Source organism: Chrysemys picta, chromosome 1 (assembly GCF_011386835.1).
Source record: "Chrysemys picta bellii isolate R12L10 chromosome 1, ASM1138683v2, whole genome shotgun sequence".
NCBI lineage: Eukaryota > Metazoa > Chordata > Testudines > Emydidae > Chrysemys > Chrysemys picta.
The window spans coordinates 197,194,615-197,215,512 of NC_088791.1; the positions used below are offsets into that span (position 1 = coordinate 197,194,615).

Sequence of the window (20,898 nt, forward strand, 5' to 3'; positions counted from 1 at the left end):
AGCATTTGTATATACGCACTTGTACATTTTGTCAATAGTCCGTTTACCTCCATGTGTTTATATTTTAATGGGATTCTTTTATGTGTGACTGTTCCTCACTAGCTACTACCCGCACGTTACCAATTTATTTCCTATTCTTTGTGTTAGACTATAGAGTTCCCCCTTTAATAAATTAATCCCTACGGGATGTCTCTGCCCAAACTGTGTGCTCCTCTGCACCTGTTGGCTTTCCCCCAGCCCTTAGTTTTAAAAAAATCCTCTACAACCTTTTTAATTTTACATGCCAGCAGTCTGGTCCTATTTTGGTTTAGGTGGAGCTCATCTTTCCTGTATAGGCTCCTCCTTTCCTCAAAGGGGCCTAATAAATCTAAAACCTGCCTCCCTACACTATCATCTCATCCACACATTGAGATCTTGTAGTTCTGCCTGTCTGCATGTGGAACTGGAAGCATTTCAGAGAATGCTATCCTTGAGGTCAGTAAGACAAAGAAACGGCCTTAAATTAAAGCTAACTAACTTTACTGTATCAAAGGTACAATTAACAGAAATAGAAATGCTACCAGGAACTACTAACGGTAGCATTGGCTCAACTGCCATATTGCATTTCTCTTAAGTGCATCTAAAAATTGCATTATTAGGCTATATTAACTCTTTTGTACTCTTAAGTGAATTTTTAATGTGAAGGCTTAATGCTCTTTCCCATTCTTGTGTGTTGCCTAGATTCAGCCTTGGCAGTACCATTAAAAACACTGTTTAATTTTAACTCAAGAAGAGAATACCCATAAGGAAATCAATTTGAAGTTGGCAGGCGTTGCGGGTACTTAGGATATTTCAAGAGGAGTTTAACTTGTTAACTATAGCAAGTGCCCTCTGGCATCTTGACGGTTGAAATACTTGAAATGTACCCTCTTATCCAATTGTGTTCAACAACCGAATTTTTGAAGATGGAGCTCAGTAAAATTTCTTTGCCCTGTGTAATCACAGTTGTCTTAGTTTTTATGCAAGTACATGGGGGTGGGGGGGAGTTTGCATTACTCTGAAACTTATGATTTTCTCTCTTCAGGTCATGGGTGGAATTGAACCAAGTTTGTACAAGGGTGATATCTGGTACACCCCTATAAAGGAGGAATGGTATTACCAGGTTGAAATTCTCAAACTGGAAGTTGGAGGCCAGAACCTTAACTTGGACTGCAGAGAGGTATTTGTCTATAGATTAAAAAAACAAACAAACAAAAACCAAACTATTTTTTAAGCAAAGATTCCATCCATTTGGTTTAGAATAAAAGTGAAGCAATCAAAGTTAAACTCTGAAATGTACCGCCCTTCTAAATGGAAGTATGTTGCAGCCCTCTTTATAAGATTTAAAAGTCAGTGATAACCTGTGAAAAAGAACAAACTTTGTACATCTTAAACAATACAATGTGTGTGTATATATGCCAAACACATTAAAAGGAAAATGTTTCAAACAGCACTGTCACAGGGTGCAGGGCTGGCTCCAGGCACCAGCATAGCAAGCAGGTGCCTGGGGCGGCCAATAAAGAGGGGGGCGGCACGTCCGACAATTCGGCGGCGGGGCCGTCACTCCCTCTCAGAGCGAAGGACCTGCTGCCGAATTGCTGCCGATCACAGCTTTTTTTTTTTTTTTTTTTTTTTTTTTGCTGCTTGGAGCAGCAAAAACACTAGAGTCGGCCCTAGCAGGGTGGGTGCCTGAAATAGGTCCAATGACTCTGTGCCGGAACAGCTGCTCCCAGTTGAGCCAGTTAAGAGGGCAGGGCTGACTTTGGGCTATAAAGGGTCTGAGGGAATTCCGTGAGGGTAAAACTAGAAGGGGAACTGCAGTGTTTGTTTGCTAACTTTTGTTGTTGTATGTTTAAAACAAAACAAAAATAACAACATGTCTTGGCAACAACATTCTCCCCCAATTCGCTTTCCCTTTGCTCCATAGAAGCATTTCTGCACACATGCTGAGTGAAAACTGAATGGTTCAAGGTAATGCTTAGACTCTCTGCATTTTTTTTAGCAGTGCTCAGCAATCTGCAGGGCCAAGCACTACCAAAAGAAAACCAAAATATCTTTTGGTTTTAACAAGATTTGAGCTTAAATAGCGTGTTTCAGAGCTGCATTAAAAATATTCCATGTAATTGATATTCATTAAATGTAAGGATTTCAAATTGTGCTACTACTTCTGTAATTTAAGAGTGTAAACTAATTAAGGACCCTGTTTCCTTGTTTGTTTTGTTTTTAAATTGTGCCATAAACATCCAAATCTCAAATAATATTGCATATATTGGTTCAATTGATAAAAAGCATTCATAGAAAAACCTACCATTTCCACATGATTTTATCATTAACAGTAATCACTAACATGTATTTTGTAAAAGGCATGCCTTGTTAATGTTTATGTATTCATATACTGTACTCATGCTTGAGAAGCTTCTTAATTTATTGTATTTTGTATAGTGAAGAGAAACATGTCCATTTTGAAAGCATGGATTATAATGTGACAAGACTTGAATTCACCATTCTGATTCAGTAGTTCCTTTTGCACTTCTGACTTTTTTCCTTTGTTTCTGTAGTAGGCAAAAAAAAAGGGGGAGGGTAAAAAGTAGGTGAAGTGCTTGACATTTGTACTGTTGGTGGTGACTCAGGACAAGCAGGAGGGAGGACTGAAGTTCCCCAATTACTTTGTCAGGTGCATAGTACTGTAGGTCATAATACATCAGCCTGCTGTAGTATGTTCAAGTTATGGTGAGCCATTTCAACTATGGGGGAAACCTTAATTCAATGTCTTTCATTCTTAGTCCTCATTTTAACGCAGGTTGCCAGCTGTAGAGTGCTGTCGGGTTACATGAAGTAAAGATTTTATGATGACTGCTACTGAAAAAGAACAGTCTAGTCATTGTTATGAAGCAACTGACTACACCATTTAACCTGCATACGGTGTATAAACTCTGTTCCTTCCCTCTCGTTCTCTTAGTATAATGCAGACAAAGCGATAGTAGACAGTGGCACCACTCTCCTCCGCCTGCCCCAGAAAGTCTTCAATGCTGTGGTTGAAGCAATTGTGAGCACATCTTTGGTAAGCTGATCTTGTAAAACCTGCCTTGTTCCTTGAAGGAAAACCTGCATGTGAATGTTTTCGGGTGTTGTCTAGCACATGAGTTCATGAGTTCTCAACCTGTGGGGGTCCTGAACTGGTGTGTTTGGAGGTTGTGATCACCCTGCACTTGTTGCAAAATGGGCAATGGCTCTGGGTAGGGTTGGGTCCCAGTATGGACAAAGGGGTCCGAATATGGAAAAGGTTGAGCACTTTTGCAGTGGCGTAATACTTGTTCTGATGCACTGAAGAACCATTAATGTAATCCCTGCTTCTCAAATTCAGTGTACTTGGGCCTGACCATTAGTTCACTGATTCAAAAGTAAATGTTCATGAAACATAAAGGGCTGATTCTGCAAGAGCTTCCTGTCAGGCATAATGCCTTCTGTCATTAGAGTCTCGTGGACTTCAATGAGACTATTCATATCTATAAAGCTACTTATGGGTCTGATTCTGCCACCATTATGTTTAGAGGCATCTTGCTCTCGAACCAGTCCTACTGAAATCAGGACTGTTCATGGAGGGGGAGTTGGAGTGTCAAACTCTGACTCACATGAGTAATGTTAGCAGGATCATGTTTAGCATCCAATATATTTCAGTAGCTGTACTTTCTACTGCAACACAGTGCTGTAGTAGCACTTTCAACATGCTTTGCTTGTGAAAGGCACTGTTTCATTGAAATATGACATTTGCTTAGATTAACATTCTGTTAAAAAGTGGTGGTGGGAGGGGGATTCTTAAATACAGCTAAAATCTTTATTTCAGTGACCTGCAGGGTCCATTTATGTGGTGTAAAGCCATGCCTCCCAAAATATATTGGTTTGGCATATAAAAATAAGGCAAGCAAGTATAATGTAAGAAACTTATTCTTGAAATCAAAGCAAGCATTCAAAACCTTATAGTCTTGCCCTGTCCATGCTGTATGCCAGCACACAGTATTTTTCAGACTGCAGGGTCTGTCTTCCTAGAGAAGGTTGAGAGAGAAAAGAAGTATTTTTTTCTTTCTAGATTATTTTTCAGTAGGACAGACCAAAGGCTGAGACCTTCAAAGTGCTGAGCACTCTGTCCTGGGCCTGCCAACCACTTGGCATGTGCTTAACTTCAAGCACACAAGTAGTCCATTGACTTAAATGGGACAACGCCCATGATTTAAGTGCTTAGCTGGCCCAGGAACAGTGCTTGCCCCCTTGCCATACTGAAGCCCTTAACACGGAGCAGCCTGTTCAGTGCTGGATAGCCCACTGGCAACTTTGATTTTCCAGAGTCCTTTGTGGAAATGAGCAGGTCACCATCTCAAAACATTTCTCCAGACATTGCTGTTATGATGATGTCACCCATTCTTTGTAAAATAAGTGATCCCTATCCAATGTGTGGGAGGAGTACTATGGCATCAGTTCAGCTGACCTTGCCCGAAAGGGACCAAGTTCGGTTCAGTAGTTAGGATGTTAGCCTGTGACTTTGGAAATCCTGCTGAATTCCCTGCTCTGTGTGTGACCTTGAGTAAGTCACTTAATCTTTATGTGCCTCAGTTCCCCATGTGTGAAACAGGGATAATAGGTGGTGACATGAGGCTAAATTAAAGATTGTGAGGTGCTCAGATACTATAGTAATGGGGGTTATACAAGAATGATAGACAGGTATTGCATTAGGAAATGTTGAAATCTAAATGATTGATGGCTGTGTTCTGACTTCCAAGCAGGAGGGTTTTTTTATTCACATATTTATTTTAAGACTTGGAGAAAGTTTTAAGCCCTGTTTGCAAATACGTGTCACCACTGGAATTTTCTATAACTAATTTCTGGGTATATGGCTTCAATTTGTTATGAGTCTATTATGGTGAATACGCATAAATAAACCATGTAAAAGGAAGTTAGATTTAGCTTTTTTGTTCACCTACACAGAATGTTTGGTGTGATGGTGTTTCTTACAGCAAGGTACGGTGTGGTGTGTGTTTAATAAGAAACAGGAACAGGCACAAAGTACTGCACAGGATTAAGGAAGTGTGTTTGCCTTGTCTGGCATCATGTCAACATTTATGTGCTTCAGGGAGTAGGACGGGATGTTTGTCTTGGGTGGGGAAGCTCTGCAAGGGTTTATTGTTTGCTTGGTTAGTACCATGGCTTATTAAGAAATGCTGTTAATCAGTTTTATTTCAAAAGCATGTCAAGTTGTATGAGGGGTAAGGCAGGAAAAGGGACTAAAGGCCTGATCCAAAGTCTGCTGAAGTCAGTGGAAAGGTTCCCTTTGATTTCAAAGGGCTTTGGATCAGGCCCTAAATTCATAGTTTGGAAGTTGCATGAAGACAATAGTGTGTCTCTGGAGAAGGGAGAAGGTTCTTGACTTTGTTAGATTGTTTGTTTGTGTTTAAAATGTACCTACTCCTTTGTATCTGTGCTCTGCTCCAGATGTACATGACAGTTTGTGGAGTGGGTGGGGAAGGAGCAAAGGTTAGTTTACTACTTTTCCTGGTTGATGTTGCAGGAATTGCTCAGGAAGCTCATGAGTTTGACCATCCGGCCTACATATTTACTGCAGTTAGTTAAATAGTTTCTAACAATTCTGTCCCTGCTGCCAAGGCTAAATTAGTTTTTTGATTCACAGACCTAATAGAAATGTTCATGTCCCACAGTCCTTCCAAAATCCTACCACTAGGCATATTAGTCCTTATATGTTTATGCCACAATAAGATTTTTTAATAGACTGTCTTAACACTAATCAGTTTGATGCATTAGAACAGCCTGAAGGGTTGACGTGACCTCACTGATGGCTTATAATGTATACAAGCTTCATGCGTCTGTAGACGTCCGGGTGGGAGCTCGTCCCTCGCAGGGGCGAGTGGGAGCCAGGCCGCCTCACTCCACGGGGCTGGGGAACAGATCAGTCTTGCAGGTCCAAGCCCTAAGTCAGGGCGGGGTCGCGAGCAATCAGTAGTCCCGGGCTCAGGCCCTCAGGCAGGGGAGGAGGAGAGACTGCCACCCGGCATGGTATGGCAGGGGGGAACACAGGCCCACCCACTCCACTGTGTTCCAACCCGGGGCCCTGTCAGCAGCAATCCATCTGCTGCTGGGTCAGTGGGGATCCTGACCGCAACACACTGACATAGGTTCGGGGTCTGCTATCCCCGGGCCACCTCCCATCTCCTCCTCCATGGGTACCTGCATGTCCTTAGCCTCGTCCGCCATGTCCCAGATCATGGGCTCCTCAGGGCAGCGAGCGCTGGGTAGATTGGGCGGCTCCTCCAGACCCTCGGTGAGGGGAAGTTCAGTCCGCTCCTCCGGATACCGGGCTCGGGGCAGGCCCGGCCAGTCCTCAGGATACCGGGTTCAGGGCAGGCTCAGCCCAGCAGGAGCTCGGGCACCAGCGTCTGCCCTCGCCCGCGGTCGGGCCGCAACTGAGCGCTGGGGCCGGGCCTGTATACTTCCTGTCCCACCCCTTGACTTCCGGGGGGCAGGGACAGGCGGCGGTGACTCCGCCCACTCCGGCAGCTGTTCTGGCTCGTCCCTCGCAGGGGCGAGTGGGAGCCAGGCCACCTCACTACAGCGTCTTATCACAGAAGAAGACAAACACCTCCACTGGACTTGTCCACCCCTGTGCTCCCCTACTTAAGGGAGAAGAAAACATGCCTGAATACTAAAGAGATTAAAATTATTGTTATATGCATCTGTCAGAGGATACGTAACATGTATATATCACATTTTTTTCCGTAGATCCAAGCATTCTCCTCTGGATTCTGGACTGGTTCCCAGCTTGCATGCTGGGCTAAGACTGAAACACCATGGTCCTTATTTCCTAAACTTTCTATCTACCTGAGAGATGAAAACTCCAGCAGATCATTTCGGATCACTATCCTACCACAGGTTTGAACTTGTCTTATTATTTGGATTTGATCAGCCACACTACAGTCTAATAATTCCTTACAGCAATAAAGAAGTAAACTTTATGATGACCTAGTTCTTTTATCATTGCATTGTACAGCTTCCCTGCTCATCCCATTTGTATAAAACTATTTTGGTGATACAGAAATAATCAAGCCCAATCATTTCTTTTAACTATCATTGGAGTTCCTACTTACAAAAAACGTTTGTAATGGTTGTCTGAACTGGGCTACTTCTAGATCTGCTGAACATTTTTGATGAAATTTGAAAAATAAATTTTAAAAGGGAAAAATGTCAATGACACTTTGCAAAAACATCCCCATTTTTTCACTAACTCTGGAGCAGAAGGGGGATTTTTCAAATTGTCAGGAAAAAATTCCAAGAATGCTTTTGTACTCCACTTCCCTCACCCCCCCCCCCCCCCCCAAAAAAAAGCATCCACTCTGTCTACATCAGACACCAATACATATTTTTCTTCAGCTGATTTTGACCTTTCCATTTTGGCAAACAAATGTATTCCTCTCCCCCTCCCCTCCCCCCATGATAGTGAGGTAAGGCCCTTCTTCCTGAAAATGGCACTCTTGGCAAAGGACCTGTATGATCCCTTTGCCAATTTCCATAACTTGGTCAATTTGTTTTTATTGTCATTGTATAGTCTCGATGCAGTATGTACTGCCTGGTTTTTAAAATATAATGTGCCATTTCTGCTTTAATCATAAACCAATATAATTCCTGATTGCCTTTTTAGCGTTAGTGGCAATATGAACTAAACATCAATTTACATCAGTTTCACACCCTCTTACCTTGGCTAAAACATATAGGTATACTTAACATGAAATAGAGCAAAGGCTTGATGTAAGCTTTTTCTGTATTGACCATGTAGCTTAACAGTCTTTCATCCCCTGAGTGAGAAAGAAGGGTGTGGAACTGACTTTAGTTTATTCATTTAGCGGCTTGAAGCTGACATGAATGCTCTCTAGATCCACTGCATCCAGAGAATCCTTTTGAATATTCCTGTAACTTGAATGCATATCCCTGGCTCCCTCCCTCCCCCCCCCCCCCACACACACACCTAAATGTAAAAAGGTCACTTAGATGAAAGTGAAGGTGACCTTTAACTGTCAGCTAATTAAAAGTCCAAATTTAACCTGTTCCTGGTTCTTAACTCCACTGACACTCTGCCCAGTTTTAAGTATCTTACAACACTCATTTTGCTCTAATTCATTCATTTCTTATGAACTCCTGAGTGCTCAAAATTAGATATCAAAAGCTCTGGAGAACACTCCAGATTAAGGGCTGTGTTTATGCATGCTTCCAGTTATAAGCTAATGTCATTATCTTCTAAATACTGCTACTTATTTTATTTATTATTTATTTGAATGAACAGCTTTATATTCAACCCATCCTTGGGATTGGACAGAATTTAGAATGCTACCGGTTTGGCATCTCTTCCTCCAGCAGTGCCCTGGTTATTGGTGCTACAGTTATGGAGGGCTTCTACGTTATCTTTGACAGGGCTCAGAAGAGAGTAGGCTTTGCAGTTAGTCCATGCGCAGGTAAGAGAAACATTCCCCATGAGAAATATCTGCCATTTTCAAAATTGGAGCTTTATCAGCTGCTCTGTCAACAAGGACGATCATTTTACAAGTTCACAATTTGCAGATAAGTAGAGGCTAATGCGAACTTTCCACCATTGCCAGTAAAGATGAGATCATAGTAATAAGCCAGCACAGCTTGTGAAAGAGTAAAAATTGTGACTTTCTGACCTTTCACCAATAGCTGAAAGGATTAAGGTAGGTAAAGGTGGAAACGGTGTATATAATTTATTAAAGACGTTTACAGGTTTTTGATGGTCCTAAGCAAATGGGTAAGGAAATGTTGTCGTTACCAAGGGGTAAAGAGTGAACTCCTGTCACTCATCTCTTACCTAGTCTTTAGGGAAACACAAGAGAGTGCATCAGTAATTCCCCTTGTGGTGTGCCAGAGCCTGGGCTCCTTCACAAGCCTAAATTCCCACATTGCTATTTTTAGCCCCACAGTGTGAGCCTGAGTCAAATGACCCAGGCTCTGAGACTTGCTGCCATGGGCATTTTATAGCTGTAGAGACATTCCTTAAGTGAGCCGAACCAGCTGGCTTAGTTTAGAGCAGCTTCTAAACTGGTGCGTCAGAGAGCCAAATGAGCCAGAATTGGCTACCTGACGGCGTCCTCCCTCTCTGTGCCCTGTTGTTGTCATAAATCCATGAAATTTGGATACTTCATTCTGTTCTGAGAATCTTACTTCAAAGAAAAGGGATTACACTTGCTGAATAAGAATAGAATCTGCATTTACATTAGCTAGGATATAAACTGATCACTAGCTGGTGTCAGGAAGAATTCCTCTTTCAATCAACCTCCTCAGCTGTGTGGTACAGTATCACACATTTGCTCATGTTTGTTATGAGAACTTGCTTTCTTCAGAAATCATGTGATGTAAGCCACTGTCTAAGACAGGCTATTGTGCAGATGTGGCAATTCCCACATACACGTGAGAGTTGATACACTGCCAGATACACTAGTTACTCTGAATTCACTTCTTGACAGCTTCCATATTCTGGATATACAAGAGGTCTGGTAAAAGAATTTTTCATCAGAAAACCATGACTATATATGGTAAACAGTCAGCATGGTGTGCAGAGATTAAGCAGCATAACTGGCTTCCCACAGGGGCCAAACCATGACTTCCATAGCAACTCTTTTACTGTATTTTAGTTGGGACTCTTAAGCCTATTCACAGGCTTAAAATAAACTGAATTACTGATTGTTTCCTCACTTTTGAGAGATTGTTGAATACACAGTTTCTTGTCCCTGGTTTTATGATGAAACCAGGTTGGTAGTTAATGATAGAACATTGACCTGCACTCTGAATTTGCTGGGGTTTATGGCCTTTTAAATAGAAATTAAAAATACAATTAGCAAACATTAAGAACTGGACCAAAACCAGTTTTGAGGTTTGACTTGGTGGAGTCAGGCTCTCCAGGATGTGCCAGGCAAACATCCTATATCAGGCATGCACCATGCTGCTGTGAGGGAACTAACTGCTGGCTGGATCCCATGTGCTTTAAGCCTCTGGACCTCCGAGTCCAGGCACTGCCCCATCTTGGAGAGCCTAGGCACTCTCTTGGGTGCTGATCTTCCTGAGAGCATAGATCCTGTGGTCCAACTGCCTAGTTTCTGGGACTAGGGCTGACTCCTCAGACTCCCCTCCGTCCCCCCATCTTAAACACACCCTCTCTGAGAATTCCAGTAGTGTGGATGCTTTGGGGGTCACAGGTTAACAAAAACCACACACACAGACTTTGGACAGGATTCTAATGCCATCGCTCTTTAAGTGCACAAGAAATGCACAGATCTGTACAAAAATAATAAACTCTACACTCCTTTCCCTTTCCTCACCACTCTGGAGGAGAGAATTCACAAATTGTACAGATAGATTCCCCAAATCTTCACACCCTTCTTGCTCACTACCCCTTCAATTTCTCCAGTACTTGCCTTGCCTGTTCGGGAGAGGCCTTGGCTACACTGGCGCTTTACAGCACTGCAACTTTTTCACTCAGGGGTGTGAAAAAACACCCCCCTGAGTGCAGCAAGTTACAGCGCTGTAAAGCGCCAGTGTAAATAGTGCCCCAGCGCACGGCTCCCAGCGCTGTAAGCTAATCCCCTCGGGGAGGTGGAATACCTGCAGCGCTGGGAGAGCTCTGGCGCCGCGACCACACTCGCACTTCAAAGCGCTGCCCCGGGAGCACTCCCGCGGCAGCACTTTGGAGTTTCGAGTGTAGCCAAGTCCAGAGAGCTGAAGTTTGAGGAGAGTCTGATAGAGGGCTAGGGGATTATTTATTGTCCATTATTCCATTATTGCAGGAAGAGAAGAAATCCAAACTAATACTAGTTCAGATAAGCCTTTGAACTTTTGAACTTAATATAAGGGAAGCTTCAAAATGTGTTTCACCCATCGCTAATTTCAAATCTGTCCCAATGTTGTTTAAAGGAGCATACTGAAGTAGACTGTCTTTTCATAAGAATTTGTGAAAAGTTCTCAGGTGATCAGCTGGGGAGAGTATTCCAGATTCTAAAGATCTAGTTTTTTTTTTAAAACTGTTGGAAAAATTCATAACAAAAACAAGCTTTTGGGCAGATGGAGGGAAGAGGAGGAAGGTTCATAAACTGTGGCTGCCTCATTAGAGCCACTGCAGCCTGTCAGTGTCTCTGCAAAATGAAAACAAAGGGTTTTGTATCAGGCCCTAAATTCTCATTTAGGAATAGATGTTCATATCATATGATTTTTTCTTTTTCTTTTTAAGCAATGCAGCTCTCATTAACCATAACTCCTACATGTAGTAAGATTCTGCCTTTTAATTTTTTTGTACTAAGTGATAAGAATGTAAGACTGTCTCATGAATGAATTATGGAAGAAATATACTGAGTGTTAGCAATATAAGAGAAAAGTATAAAATAGCAGTATTTATAAAAAAAACAAAAAAAATAGTTTGACCATATTGTTGATTAATCATTTTCTAAGCTAAATCTGTCAAAGCATCTTCTGAGGAATTCTCATGGCCAAACACAGAAAGCAGATACAGTATAAAATGGTCATATTTACATCATTAAACTTTTATCTAAAGTAATTATCAGACACCGCCAACATTTAAAATTACAAACCACTGAAATAAATGTGTGCTGAAATTTGCTTGGTCTCGCTACAGATTTTTCAAATTATGCATGCATGTATGTTAAAAAAGGAGCACTGCCCCAGAAGTGAAATTCTTGCCCTATTGAAGGCAATGGCAAATCATACACTGATTTAATTTTGTTGGAATTTTAAGTTGTATCATGGGCACCTAGGATGGAATCCTGGCTCCATTTTATACCCTAATATAGCTAAAGTGCAACAGTGGTCATAATTGTTGGTTCATATTAAAATTTTCAATAAGTTAGACAAGTTTCCCTATTTTATTCAGTTGTATTTTTGTGGGATGTTTTTATGCTCCTGTCAGCTGCTCTGACAACCATTTTTGATAGCCTTTTTGTTACTCTCAAAATAAATTGAGAGGTTAGGGACTGTATATATTTAAAGGCTCCCTGCAAAGCAGTAAGATTGTGTCCCTTTTTTGCTGTGTTAAAATATATTTTGTCTCATTTTTGTATTAGTAGTAGTATCGAGTCTGATTTACATTGTTTTTGCTGGAAGACTCCGTGGGTGATTGGTGAAACACAGGGAATGACACCAGGGGTGAATGTAAGTTAGGCCACTTACCGGTATGGGCCGGGGGGGCTCCAGCCCCCAGAAGGGGTGGGGCTGGGGGTCAGTATCCCCCAACCAGCCCTTTCAGGCCGCCTGGCCCGTGCCGCCCGGGGCTCCCGTGTTGATTTAAAGGGCCTGGGGTTCCGGACGCTGCTGCTGCGCTAGCGGCAGCAGCGTCTGGAGACCCGGGCCCATTTAAATCGCCAACCCCAGGACAACTGCTCCCTTTGCCTCTCTCCCTCCCTCTCCCCGCCCGTCGGAGGCTGCGGGGAGGGGGGGCAATGGAGCAGAGACATTAAAGCTCTACAGGGCCCTTTGCCACGGCAGCGTTTTAATGTTGCTGTGCAGCAGTGCAGGAACGTTAAAGCGCTGCCGTGGCAAAGGACCATCCTTAAAGCTCTGCCAGAGCAGTGCTTTAATGTCCGTGCCACTTTTGCCTCCCCTATCAGCGGCCCTGCCAGTACGGACCCTACCAGCAGGGCCCCCGACGGTGGGAAGGGACAGCGACGTTAAAGCGCTGCTGCAGCAGCGCTTTAATGTGGGCTGGGTATGGGCCAGTGCAGGTTCTTACCGGTACAGAGTACCGGCCTGTACCAGCTCACTTTCATCCCTGAATGACATATCACTAGAAATTAGTTGACGGGGAAAGTGTTTATTATGTAGAAGTAGTAAGGAGAGATAGAAAAGCATTGTTTTTTGTCATATAGTGTTGACATCAGGTTAATGTGTTAGGGTTTTTACCACAACTGTTTCCTGTTTTTTCCAAAAATGTAGATAAAGCGTACTCTTATCCAAAAACTGTGTGAAGAACACAGAGCTACTGCAGTTATTCCAAATATCTAAAGTACAGAACTATTTGAATTTGCTACTGTTGTAGTTTTTTATTTTAAATCTTGCTAAGAAAAGTCATCTCTTTCCATCCTTAGGAATTGACTGTTTAGATAATGTTTCTCTTTTTGTAATTTCTCAGAAGTTGGTGGCTCTCCGGTATCTGAGATTGAAGGCCCTTTCACAACAGCAGATATAGCAAGCAACTGTGTCGCCACAATGACCTTGCACGAACCGATGTTGTGGATTATCTCCTATGCTCTCATGAGCTTATGTGGAATCATCCTCCTTGTTTTGATAATCTTACTGCTTCTTCCACCTCGCTGTCAGCATCGCTTCACTGACAATGATGTAGTCAATGACGAGTCATCGTTAGTGCATCATCGATGGAAATGAGGAACTTGATCAAAGTCAAGGAACCTTGGATTCTCTTAACACAATTAAGGATAAAGTTTCCAACCCTGGAGAGAAAGCCAAGGCCTTGTTCCGTATACGTTAATCTCAAATCACTGTTCTACTGCTGGATACTCTCCAGGCATATTGCATCATAACTTTTACGCTTTATTTTCTAACACTGATTCTGAACCAAAACATTATAACCACTCTCAAGTGCTACCTTACTGGTTCTGCTCTTCAATAGCACAGCTGAACCTTTAAGATCTCAGCAGTGCGTTTTAAAAAAAAAAACAACAACACATTGTGATGTTCTTCCATCAGATGCACAATGTTCCTCATCCCTTCCTCAAAGAAGAAAAGAACTGTCAAGTTTCTAACATTAATCAAGCCTTGAATATAGAAAAAGAAAAAAGATCATAAGTTTTAGTGATTTTCTTATTAATCACATTAAAGAAATACTATTTTCTGTTTACAGCAATTCATTTTGAAACAGTGCTCACAGTGTGGGGGAGAGGGAAAGGTGAGTCTTGCGCAGCAGATGGAAGAAAGTCAGGTCAAGAAGAAATTTTATTTTCCAAGAAAATAAACTGCTGTCATTTGAGTGGGTCTCCCTTTGTAAGCCGTCCTTCCTAAATAGATTGAAGAGGAAAAATGGGGGAAAAAAACCTACTCAGCCTTAGTGTAAAACAAGACTACCTCTGTTAATTTATAAGGATACTTTTGGTAAGTGTGGCACACATAAAACTGCTCTTAAACTACAAGAAATCCCTTACCACAAGATGCATTTTCTTGACTCCCAAATAGTTATTGCTTAATCCTCCTTTTATAAAATAGTTTTTCACTTAAACACATTAAGGTATGTCAGCTTAGCTCTGGTATGTCCATCTTGGTGAAAAATAGATTATGTTGACACAGAGTGGTTGGAACACTAGGTAAGAGACTGAAAAGTACTGGTCCAGTAATCCTAAAAAGAATATTACAAATTAAAAAAAACACTCTGGACCAGATTATTATCTCAGTTGTACAAGTATAAATCTGGAGTTTAACTGGGATGAGAATGTGACCCTTTCTTTAAATACTGATGAGTCTTTTCTTATAGCTAGTAATCCAGTGTTGCAGTAGTTCAACTTTGGTTTCCTTCGTAAAGTTCTTGCACAGTCAATGAATGTGAGTGTGGGGTGGGGGGGGGGGTAGGGGTAAGGGAGAGAGACACAGTGCTAGGCTCAGAAATTAAATTATAATTACACTTTTTAAACACCACCTACATTTTGCATCCTGGCTAAAAGTGCCTTTTAAGGTGTTTTATTATAGTTTCAGATTGCTGGGTTGGCTGAGGAAATAGCTGGAGTTTGTTTTTATATCTGAAAATGCTTTTCTTGGAACTAGGAGTAGGAAACTTCTGCATATGTCTTGTCTTGTTTTATTTTTCTCCTGGCCTTTTCAAAAACTATACTAAGAAATGTAAAAATCTGCATAGCAAGAATGAGAAAAATGTGTTACAATTAGACTTTTTCATAGATTTTTATCCCCATGATATTTATCTCTCTAAATCCACACAACTTCCCTTTTTTACATTGCAAAAATTAGACTTTTTTCCTTTGTCAGTTCTAATATGAAGATGACTAAAATTGTGCTAAGAAAGCACTTTTTGTTTCCTCATGTGAGCTGGGTGACTGAGTTTCTTTTTCTTTCACGTATCATGACATTTCTGTTCCATAGTGTACTTTCAGATTGTTTGGATTTTTTTTTTCTTTGCACAAAAGGAGAATAAAATGCAATGCACCTGATTTTCTGAAGTCCTGAGCTCCCACAGCTCCTGTTGATTTCACCTGGCATTGGGGCGCTCAGCACTTTTGAAAATGAGGCCCTATGTTTCTTTATAGTTGAATTGTTATACTGTTGAAACAAATTTGCATTAGGAGCATTGAGCTGAAACATAAAAAGAAAAAGTTCCTTTTTTGAGTTTTACCCAAAGTTTTTTGCTTTGGAAAGAATGGTGTTTCTAGTTCTTCAATCCAGCTCCATTTGGTCCTCCTGGGTTTGACTTGGCACATAGGAATGCGACTGAAAATATCTGTGTTTTGTTAAGGAAATATATTTAATACTCTTGTCATATTTTGTTTTAAATTAAAATATTTTTTGACTTCCTGTACAGAGTCTGGATTAATAGTGCAGGGGAGAATGGAGCCATCTTTATTACTTTTGAAGGGGAAAAACTGCATACCCTTGAAATATTTTCACTTTAGCTTTCTGATTACTGAAAAGGATCTTAAGAAGCAAATGATTGGACAAAATTATTGGTATGCTTTGTATTAAAAAGTTAGCTCTCTCCAGAGTAGTTCAATAAAGTATTTTTAATGCAGTATATTTCATATAAAAGCCCTTCAGTTTGTTTCATTTTAAATGTCATCAGTCAAGACATTTTAATAGAAATACTTGAATTACCGTATATACTCAATCATAAGCCGGTTCGTTTATAAGCGGACACCCTCCCACCCCCAAGATGGATAAGTAAAAGTAGAACATGTTTATGACCCATTCATAAGCCGACCCTATAATTCAAGAATCGGCAAACTTTGGCTGCGGTGCCAAGACAGTTAGTTTGTTTAACATGAGCGTCCGCAGGCACAGAGGTAAACATAAGTAAACCAAGTGTCCTGGCATGCCAGCTGCTTACCCTGACAGGCAGGATAGTAATTGGTGGGGAAATTTTTTGGGGGGAGAAGCCGGGGGTAAGGAGAGTAACCCCTCTGACCACCCCCCACATGACTCCACCCCAAGCCCGGGACCCCCAGACTCCCCATCCCATCTTTTCCCACCTTACCTGGGGTGGGCCAGGGAGGATATCTCTGGCCTGGCCACAGCTGCCCCGGCGGGCCAGGTGGTACGGCCACAGCCTGCCAGCCCTGGAGCTGCATGTGCTTCGGAGGCTGGGACGAGAGCAGCGTGGCCAGAAGCGGAGAGACGCTGGCCCCGCCTCTTCCCTTCTGCTGTGCTGCCTCTCCTTGCCCCCTCTGTTGAGAGGGTTGAGGGGCTGTGTCCCACCTCTCTCCCTCTATACCCGTTCATAAGCCGACCCCCCTTCTCTGATGCTTCCCTTTTTTACTAAAAAAGAATTCGGCTTATGAACGAGTATATACGGTATATAAGCAATAATCCAGTAACAATACAGTGTGTTTTCATGGCATCCCTTGCCACTAAAAATCTGGCTTATAGTTAAAGTGCTATTAGTTACATCCGCTAGCCACACAAACTTCATCTCAACTACTAAATTGATACTTACAGTGGCAGATATTCAGGTGGGTATTTCTTTGTTGCTCTGGCAACAGGAAAAGCAATGGGAACTCTTACGGGTTTCAATTGTTAGCTAGCAGCACATTAAGAAAATAATGCACTTGAGCATTTTTCTATGAAAGATGAAGCTCAATGATGAACTAGAATCTTATGAAGTGTTTCTTATTCAGGAGGATTTTTTTTTTTCCAATTTTGAAATAGTGCTAGAAGGTATTTGATACTCCTATGAATATCCCTGAAATAAATCAACAGATTTTTAAACCATGCCTTCAAAAACAAGGTTATAGGGGAAAAATAGGTATTGATTTCCAAGACAATTTGTCACTTAAAAAAAAAATAAACAAATGTACCCCAAATGATGGGGTAATAAACCAATATATCCCAATGCTAATAAAATCATAGTAGTTTCTGATGCAATGCATTCCCAATTTTAACATAAAATTTATTTACCAGGCAAATTGGGAAAGTCATAGTTCATTGCATACAGCTGCTTTAATCATTAATAATATTTAGCTGTTTCCTAATGAATTACATGTGCGATTGATTTCACTTCATGCTGGATTTCGAGCTGCAGCAAGGGAAAACAACAATTCTGTCTTCACTGTTCTGTTGCTCCAAGTTCAGTTTCAGGGATCTTATTTTGGGCTACCTTGCTCAACTCAGGCAGTGACGAGAACAGATAAATATGACTTTAAAAGCATTTTTTATATATTGTAATGAAGTTGAGCTGAACATTAATGTTAATTAAATAGCCTACACTTAGCATCCTTCTGCTATAGATATTGAACTTACATCACACTGATATATCGGGCATTAACATTCTAGTTCTGAGCTTTGCCTTCGTGTAGATTAATAGATAGTAAAGCAGACTCCTCAGAATTAAGAATCTGTATGTCGTTTTAAGAAAGAAACACTAACCTCTTAACAATATTCTTATCTTTATTAGTTGAAAGCAAGAAATTGAGTAGAATCTTAAGGTGTTTTCTTATAAGAGTGGAAGTCTGTCTTGGTATTGATTGTTTTGGTAGTAGGTAGTTTGTATTGTCTGTGTATGAAAACCCCTAGAGCAACTATTCCAACACGTAGCAATTCTATGTAGGATTTGCTAAATACAAGAGACTAGATTCTGTGGCTCAGAGGTACTCCAGAATGATTGTTCCATTGAAGTGATTTTTGACTTCTTTAATGGTCCCAAGACTAGTCTTCCATTTCTGACATCAAATTTGCCAGCATGAAGAAGCTTGGAAAGGTAACTTATAGAAATGAGTGTGAAAGTAAATGAAATATGTGTAAATCAGAAAAGTAAGCTGCCCATAATTTGTAATTGTTTCTATTGGCATTCTTTAAATGAATTTCAGGTAAAAATTTGCCAAAATATTACAATTGATTGTAGACTAGTATATGCCTCACATAGGTTCAAGTTACGTCAGACTCTACTCCCTGACCGTTGCAAACAGTTTTATTTTAGAACCATTGACATTCTTGCCGCTGTTTGACTATGATAAGCGAGTTAGGTTGTATCCCATTACCATCCTCCCATCGCTTGAGCAGCTCTGTTGCTACTGGCACTAAGAGGCAGATAGGATTAGTTGAAATGGATTAGTTTTGTAAAATAGTATGGGAAGAGACTGTACTCTGCCCCTACTAAAAGATGGATCATGTCTGAAGCATGTTTGTTGGCAGGGCAGAATAGAAAAGCTTGCATCGCTGCTGCTCTTGCTTTACCTCTGCCATGGATACTTGGATCTTAGTTCACAGTCTGGCACCTTTTGTGAGAATTCACTTGTAGGTATGTTTTTAAAAAATAGGACGATCTCATGTTCTTCACACCAGAGTGGATGCATAATTCTCATTAACAAGTGTAATAATTCCAAACTGGAATCTCAAAGAATCCACTACATAGTTTTCCCCACATTGTGTAATAATTGCAGATAACCTTGTTTTTCTGATAGTGTATTTGCAGGCAAAGGAAACTAGATTCTTTTAAATATTTTTTTTATAATATATTAAATATTAGTTACTACTTGCATAGCTTCACAAATATTTAAACTTTTTTTTTCTTTTCATCATTAATTCAGCATGGTTGGCTCTCCAGTGTTAGGCAGATAGTTTATATTCTGACAAAAAATGCAGACAGGATACCTTTTTCAGCCAACAAAAGGTTAAATATAGAAAGTAACTCTAACTTTCCAAATGAACATAACTTTCAATTAAATGTTTAATGTCTTATTTAAAATTAAGTGATCATTGTCATCAGAATTTAACTGTGAATTTGACTCCAGTTTGTATATTATGAGCAAAATAGAGAGAGAAACTTCTGACACAAGTTATTCTTTCCCTTTTGGAATAAAACTGAACAGGTGACCAAAGAATTAAATTATGGCTGTGATCACACCAATTAATAATGGTAGCTAAAATAATGTTTCTAAACATTAGTGTCAAAATATTATCTACATGTATATCTTCTCTCTCACCACTTGAGAAATGCTGGGGGTGGGGGGGGACATCAGGGAATAATTACAAGCAGGGCTGCCCTGAGGATTCAGGGGGCCTGGGGCAAAGCAATTTTGGGGGCCCCTTCCATTAAAAAAAAGTTGCAATACTATAGAATACTATATTCTCGTAAGGGCCCCTGCGGGGCCCGGGGCCTGGGGCAAATTGCCCCACTTGCCCCTCCCACCCCTCCCCCCTCTGGGTGGCCCTGATTGCAAGAAAGTTAGCAGTAAGTCAGGACCAGCCCTTAAGCCAGCATTTCTCAAACGCGGCCACCAGGGGCTTTTCTTGCAGCCACAGCCTCCTGGGTAGTGATGGGGAGTGGGGGGAGAAGTAGCAGCCCCTCCTCTGGGGCTGCCAGGAGGGGTTGGGCCTTGTCCCCCTCCTCCTCCACAAACACCGGAGGAGCAGACAGCTGGCGTGAGCTCCCCATCAACAGTCAAAACATGTTACTCTAATGCCTCATCTGAAGAGTGCATTACTGGCCAAAAGAGAACGAGTGTGAGTGATTATAAGAATTTGAGTTCTGAAATGTCTCTCATGTGGAAGGGAAAACATAAATGAGCAAATCGTGTTTTAAGTTGCCTTGCTATTTAAGAGAAAATCATGTATAAATTTCTAAAACTCTAACACTGAATACATTTAGTTCCACATGATACACCAGATGGAATTTTCACTTAAGGAAATAATTCCATTTCCTGGAGAAATTTCTCCACCTGAGGACTCAATTTTATTTTAATGGTTCATAGTTGAATGATAATTAAAGGAAGATGGGGCCAAAATCTTGAGAAAGGGGGACGCTACATTTATAAAGCCAGTCTTCAGCTGCTGTGCAATGTTGTTCCCAATGACTGCTAAGCATCATTACTGGATTTTCTAAAGATTGGTATTTTTGTACAAGTTCCACTGTTCTTCAATGTGCACTATATAAAAAATTTAAGTTTCTGCTTGTTTAAATAAATGAATAATTGTTCTAACTTGTTCAGTGTATCTTTTAAACATGTTGTATTTCAATTCCTGGTCACTAGTGTTCAGTATCCAACCAAATTGTTCCCAATGCAATGAAATTCAGGATACCTGTAACCAAATGTAAGGCCTGGTCTACACTGGGGGGATTGATCTAAGATACACAACTTCAGCTACGAGAATAGCGTAGCTGAAGTCGACGTATCTTAGATCAACTTAGAATCACTTACTTTGCGTACTCGCGGTGTGGGATCGACGGCCGCCGCTCCCCCGTCGACTTTGCTTCCGCCTCTCGCCAAGCTGGAGTTCAGCAGTCGATGGGAGAGTGATGGGGATCCATTTAGCATGTCTACACTACACACGATAAATCGATCCCCGATAGATCAATCGCTACCCGCTGATCCGGCGGGTAGTGTAGACAAACACTAAGATTCTAAACAATAACCCCTCAAAATGGCTTCAGCTCTAAAGTGAGAGTAAACTTGTCTATAAGTGCTTGAAAGTTAAAACCTGCAGAAGGCTGACTGCTGTATGTGAGTGTGAGATTTTCACATTCATACTTAGAAATAAATTATTTTTGCTTCATCTTTCCCTCAAAAGTATTCACTATTGGACGGAGATCAGACATGGAAAATTTTAGCCCAGTAAGTTAAACTTTTGGATCATTTA

At 41.1% G+C, this 20,898-nt stretch overlaps 1 protein-coding gene across 1 annotated transcript in view; it reads left to right on the top strand.

Annotated features, from left to right (window-relative positions):
* Positions 1-15,628, top strand: part of BACE2 (beta-secretase 2) — a 64,512-nt gene extending 48,884 nt beyond the window's left edge. Inside the window, exons 5-9 of the mRNA XM_005304453.5 lie at positions 1,064-1,198; positions 2,978-3,079; positions 6,805-6,954; positions 8,360-8,528; positions 13,223-15,628. Coding sequence (XP_005304510.2) covers positions 1,064-1,198; positions 2,978-3,079; positions 6,805-6,954; positions 8,360-8,528; positions 13,223-13,476 — 810 coding nt within the window. The 3' untranslated portion in view covers positions 13,477-15,628. The remainder of the gene's footprint in view (positions 1-1,063; positions 1,199-2,977; positions 3,080-6,804; positions 6,955-8,359; positions 8,529-13,222) is intronic.
* The last annotated feature ends 5,270 nt before the right edge of the window (positions 15,629-20,898 follow it).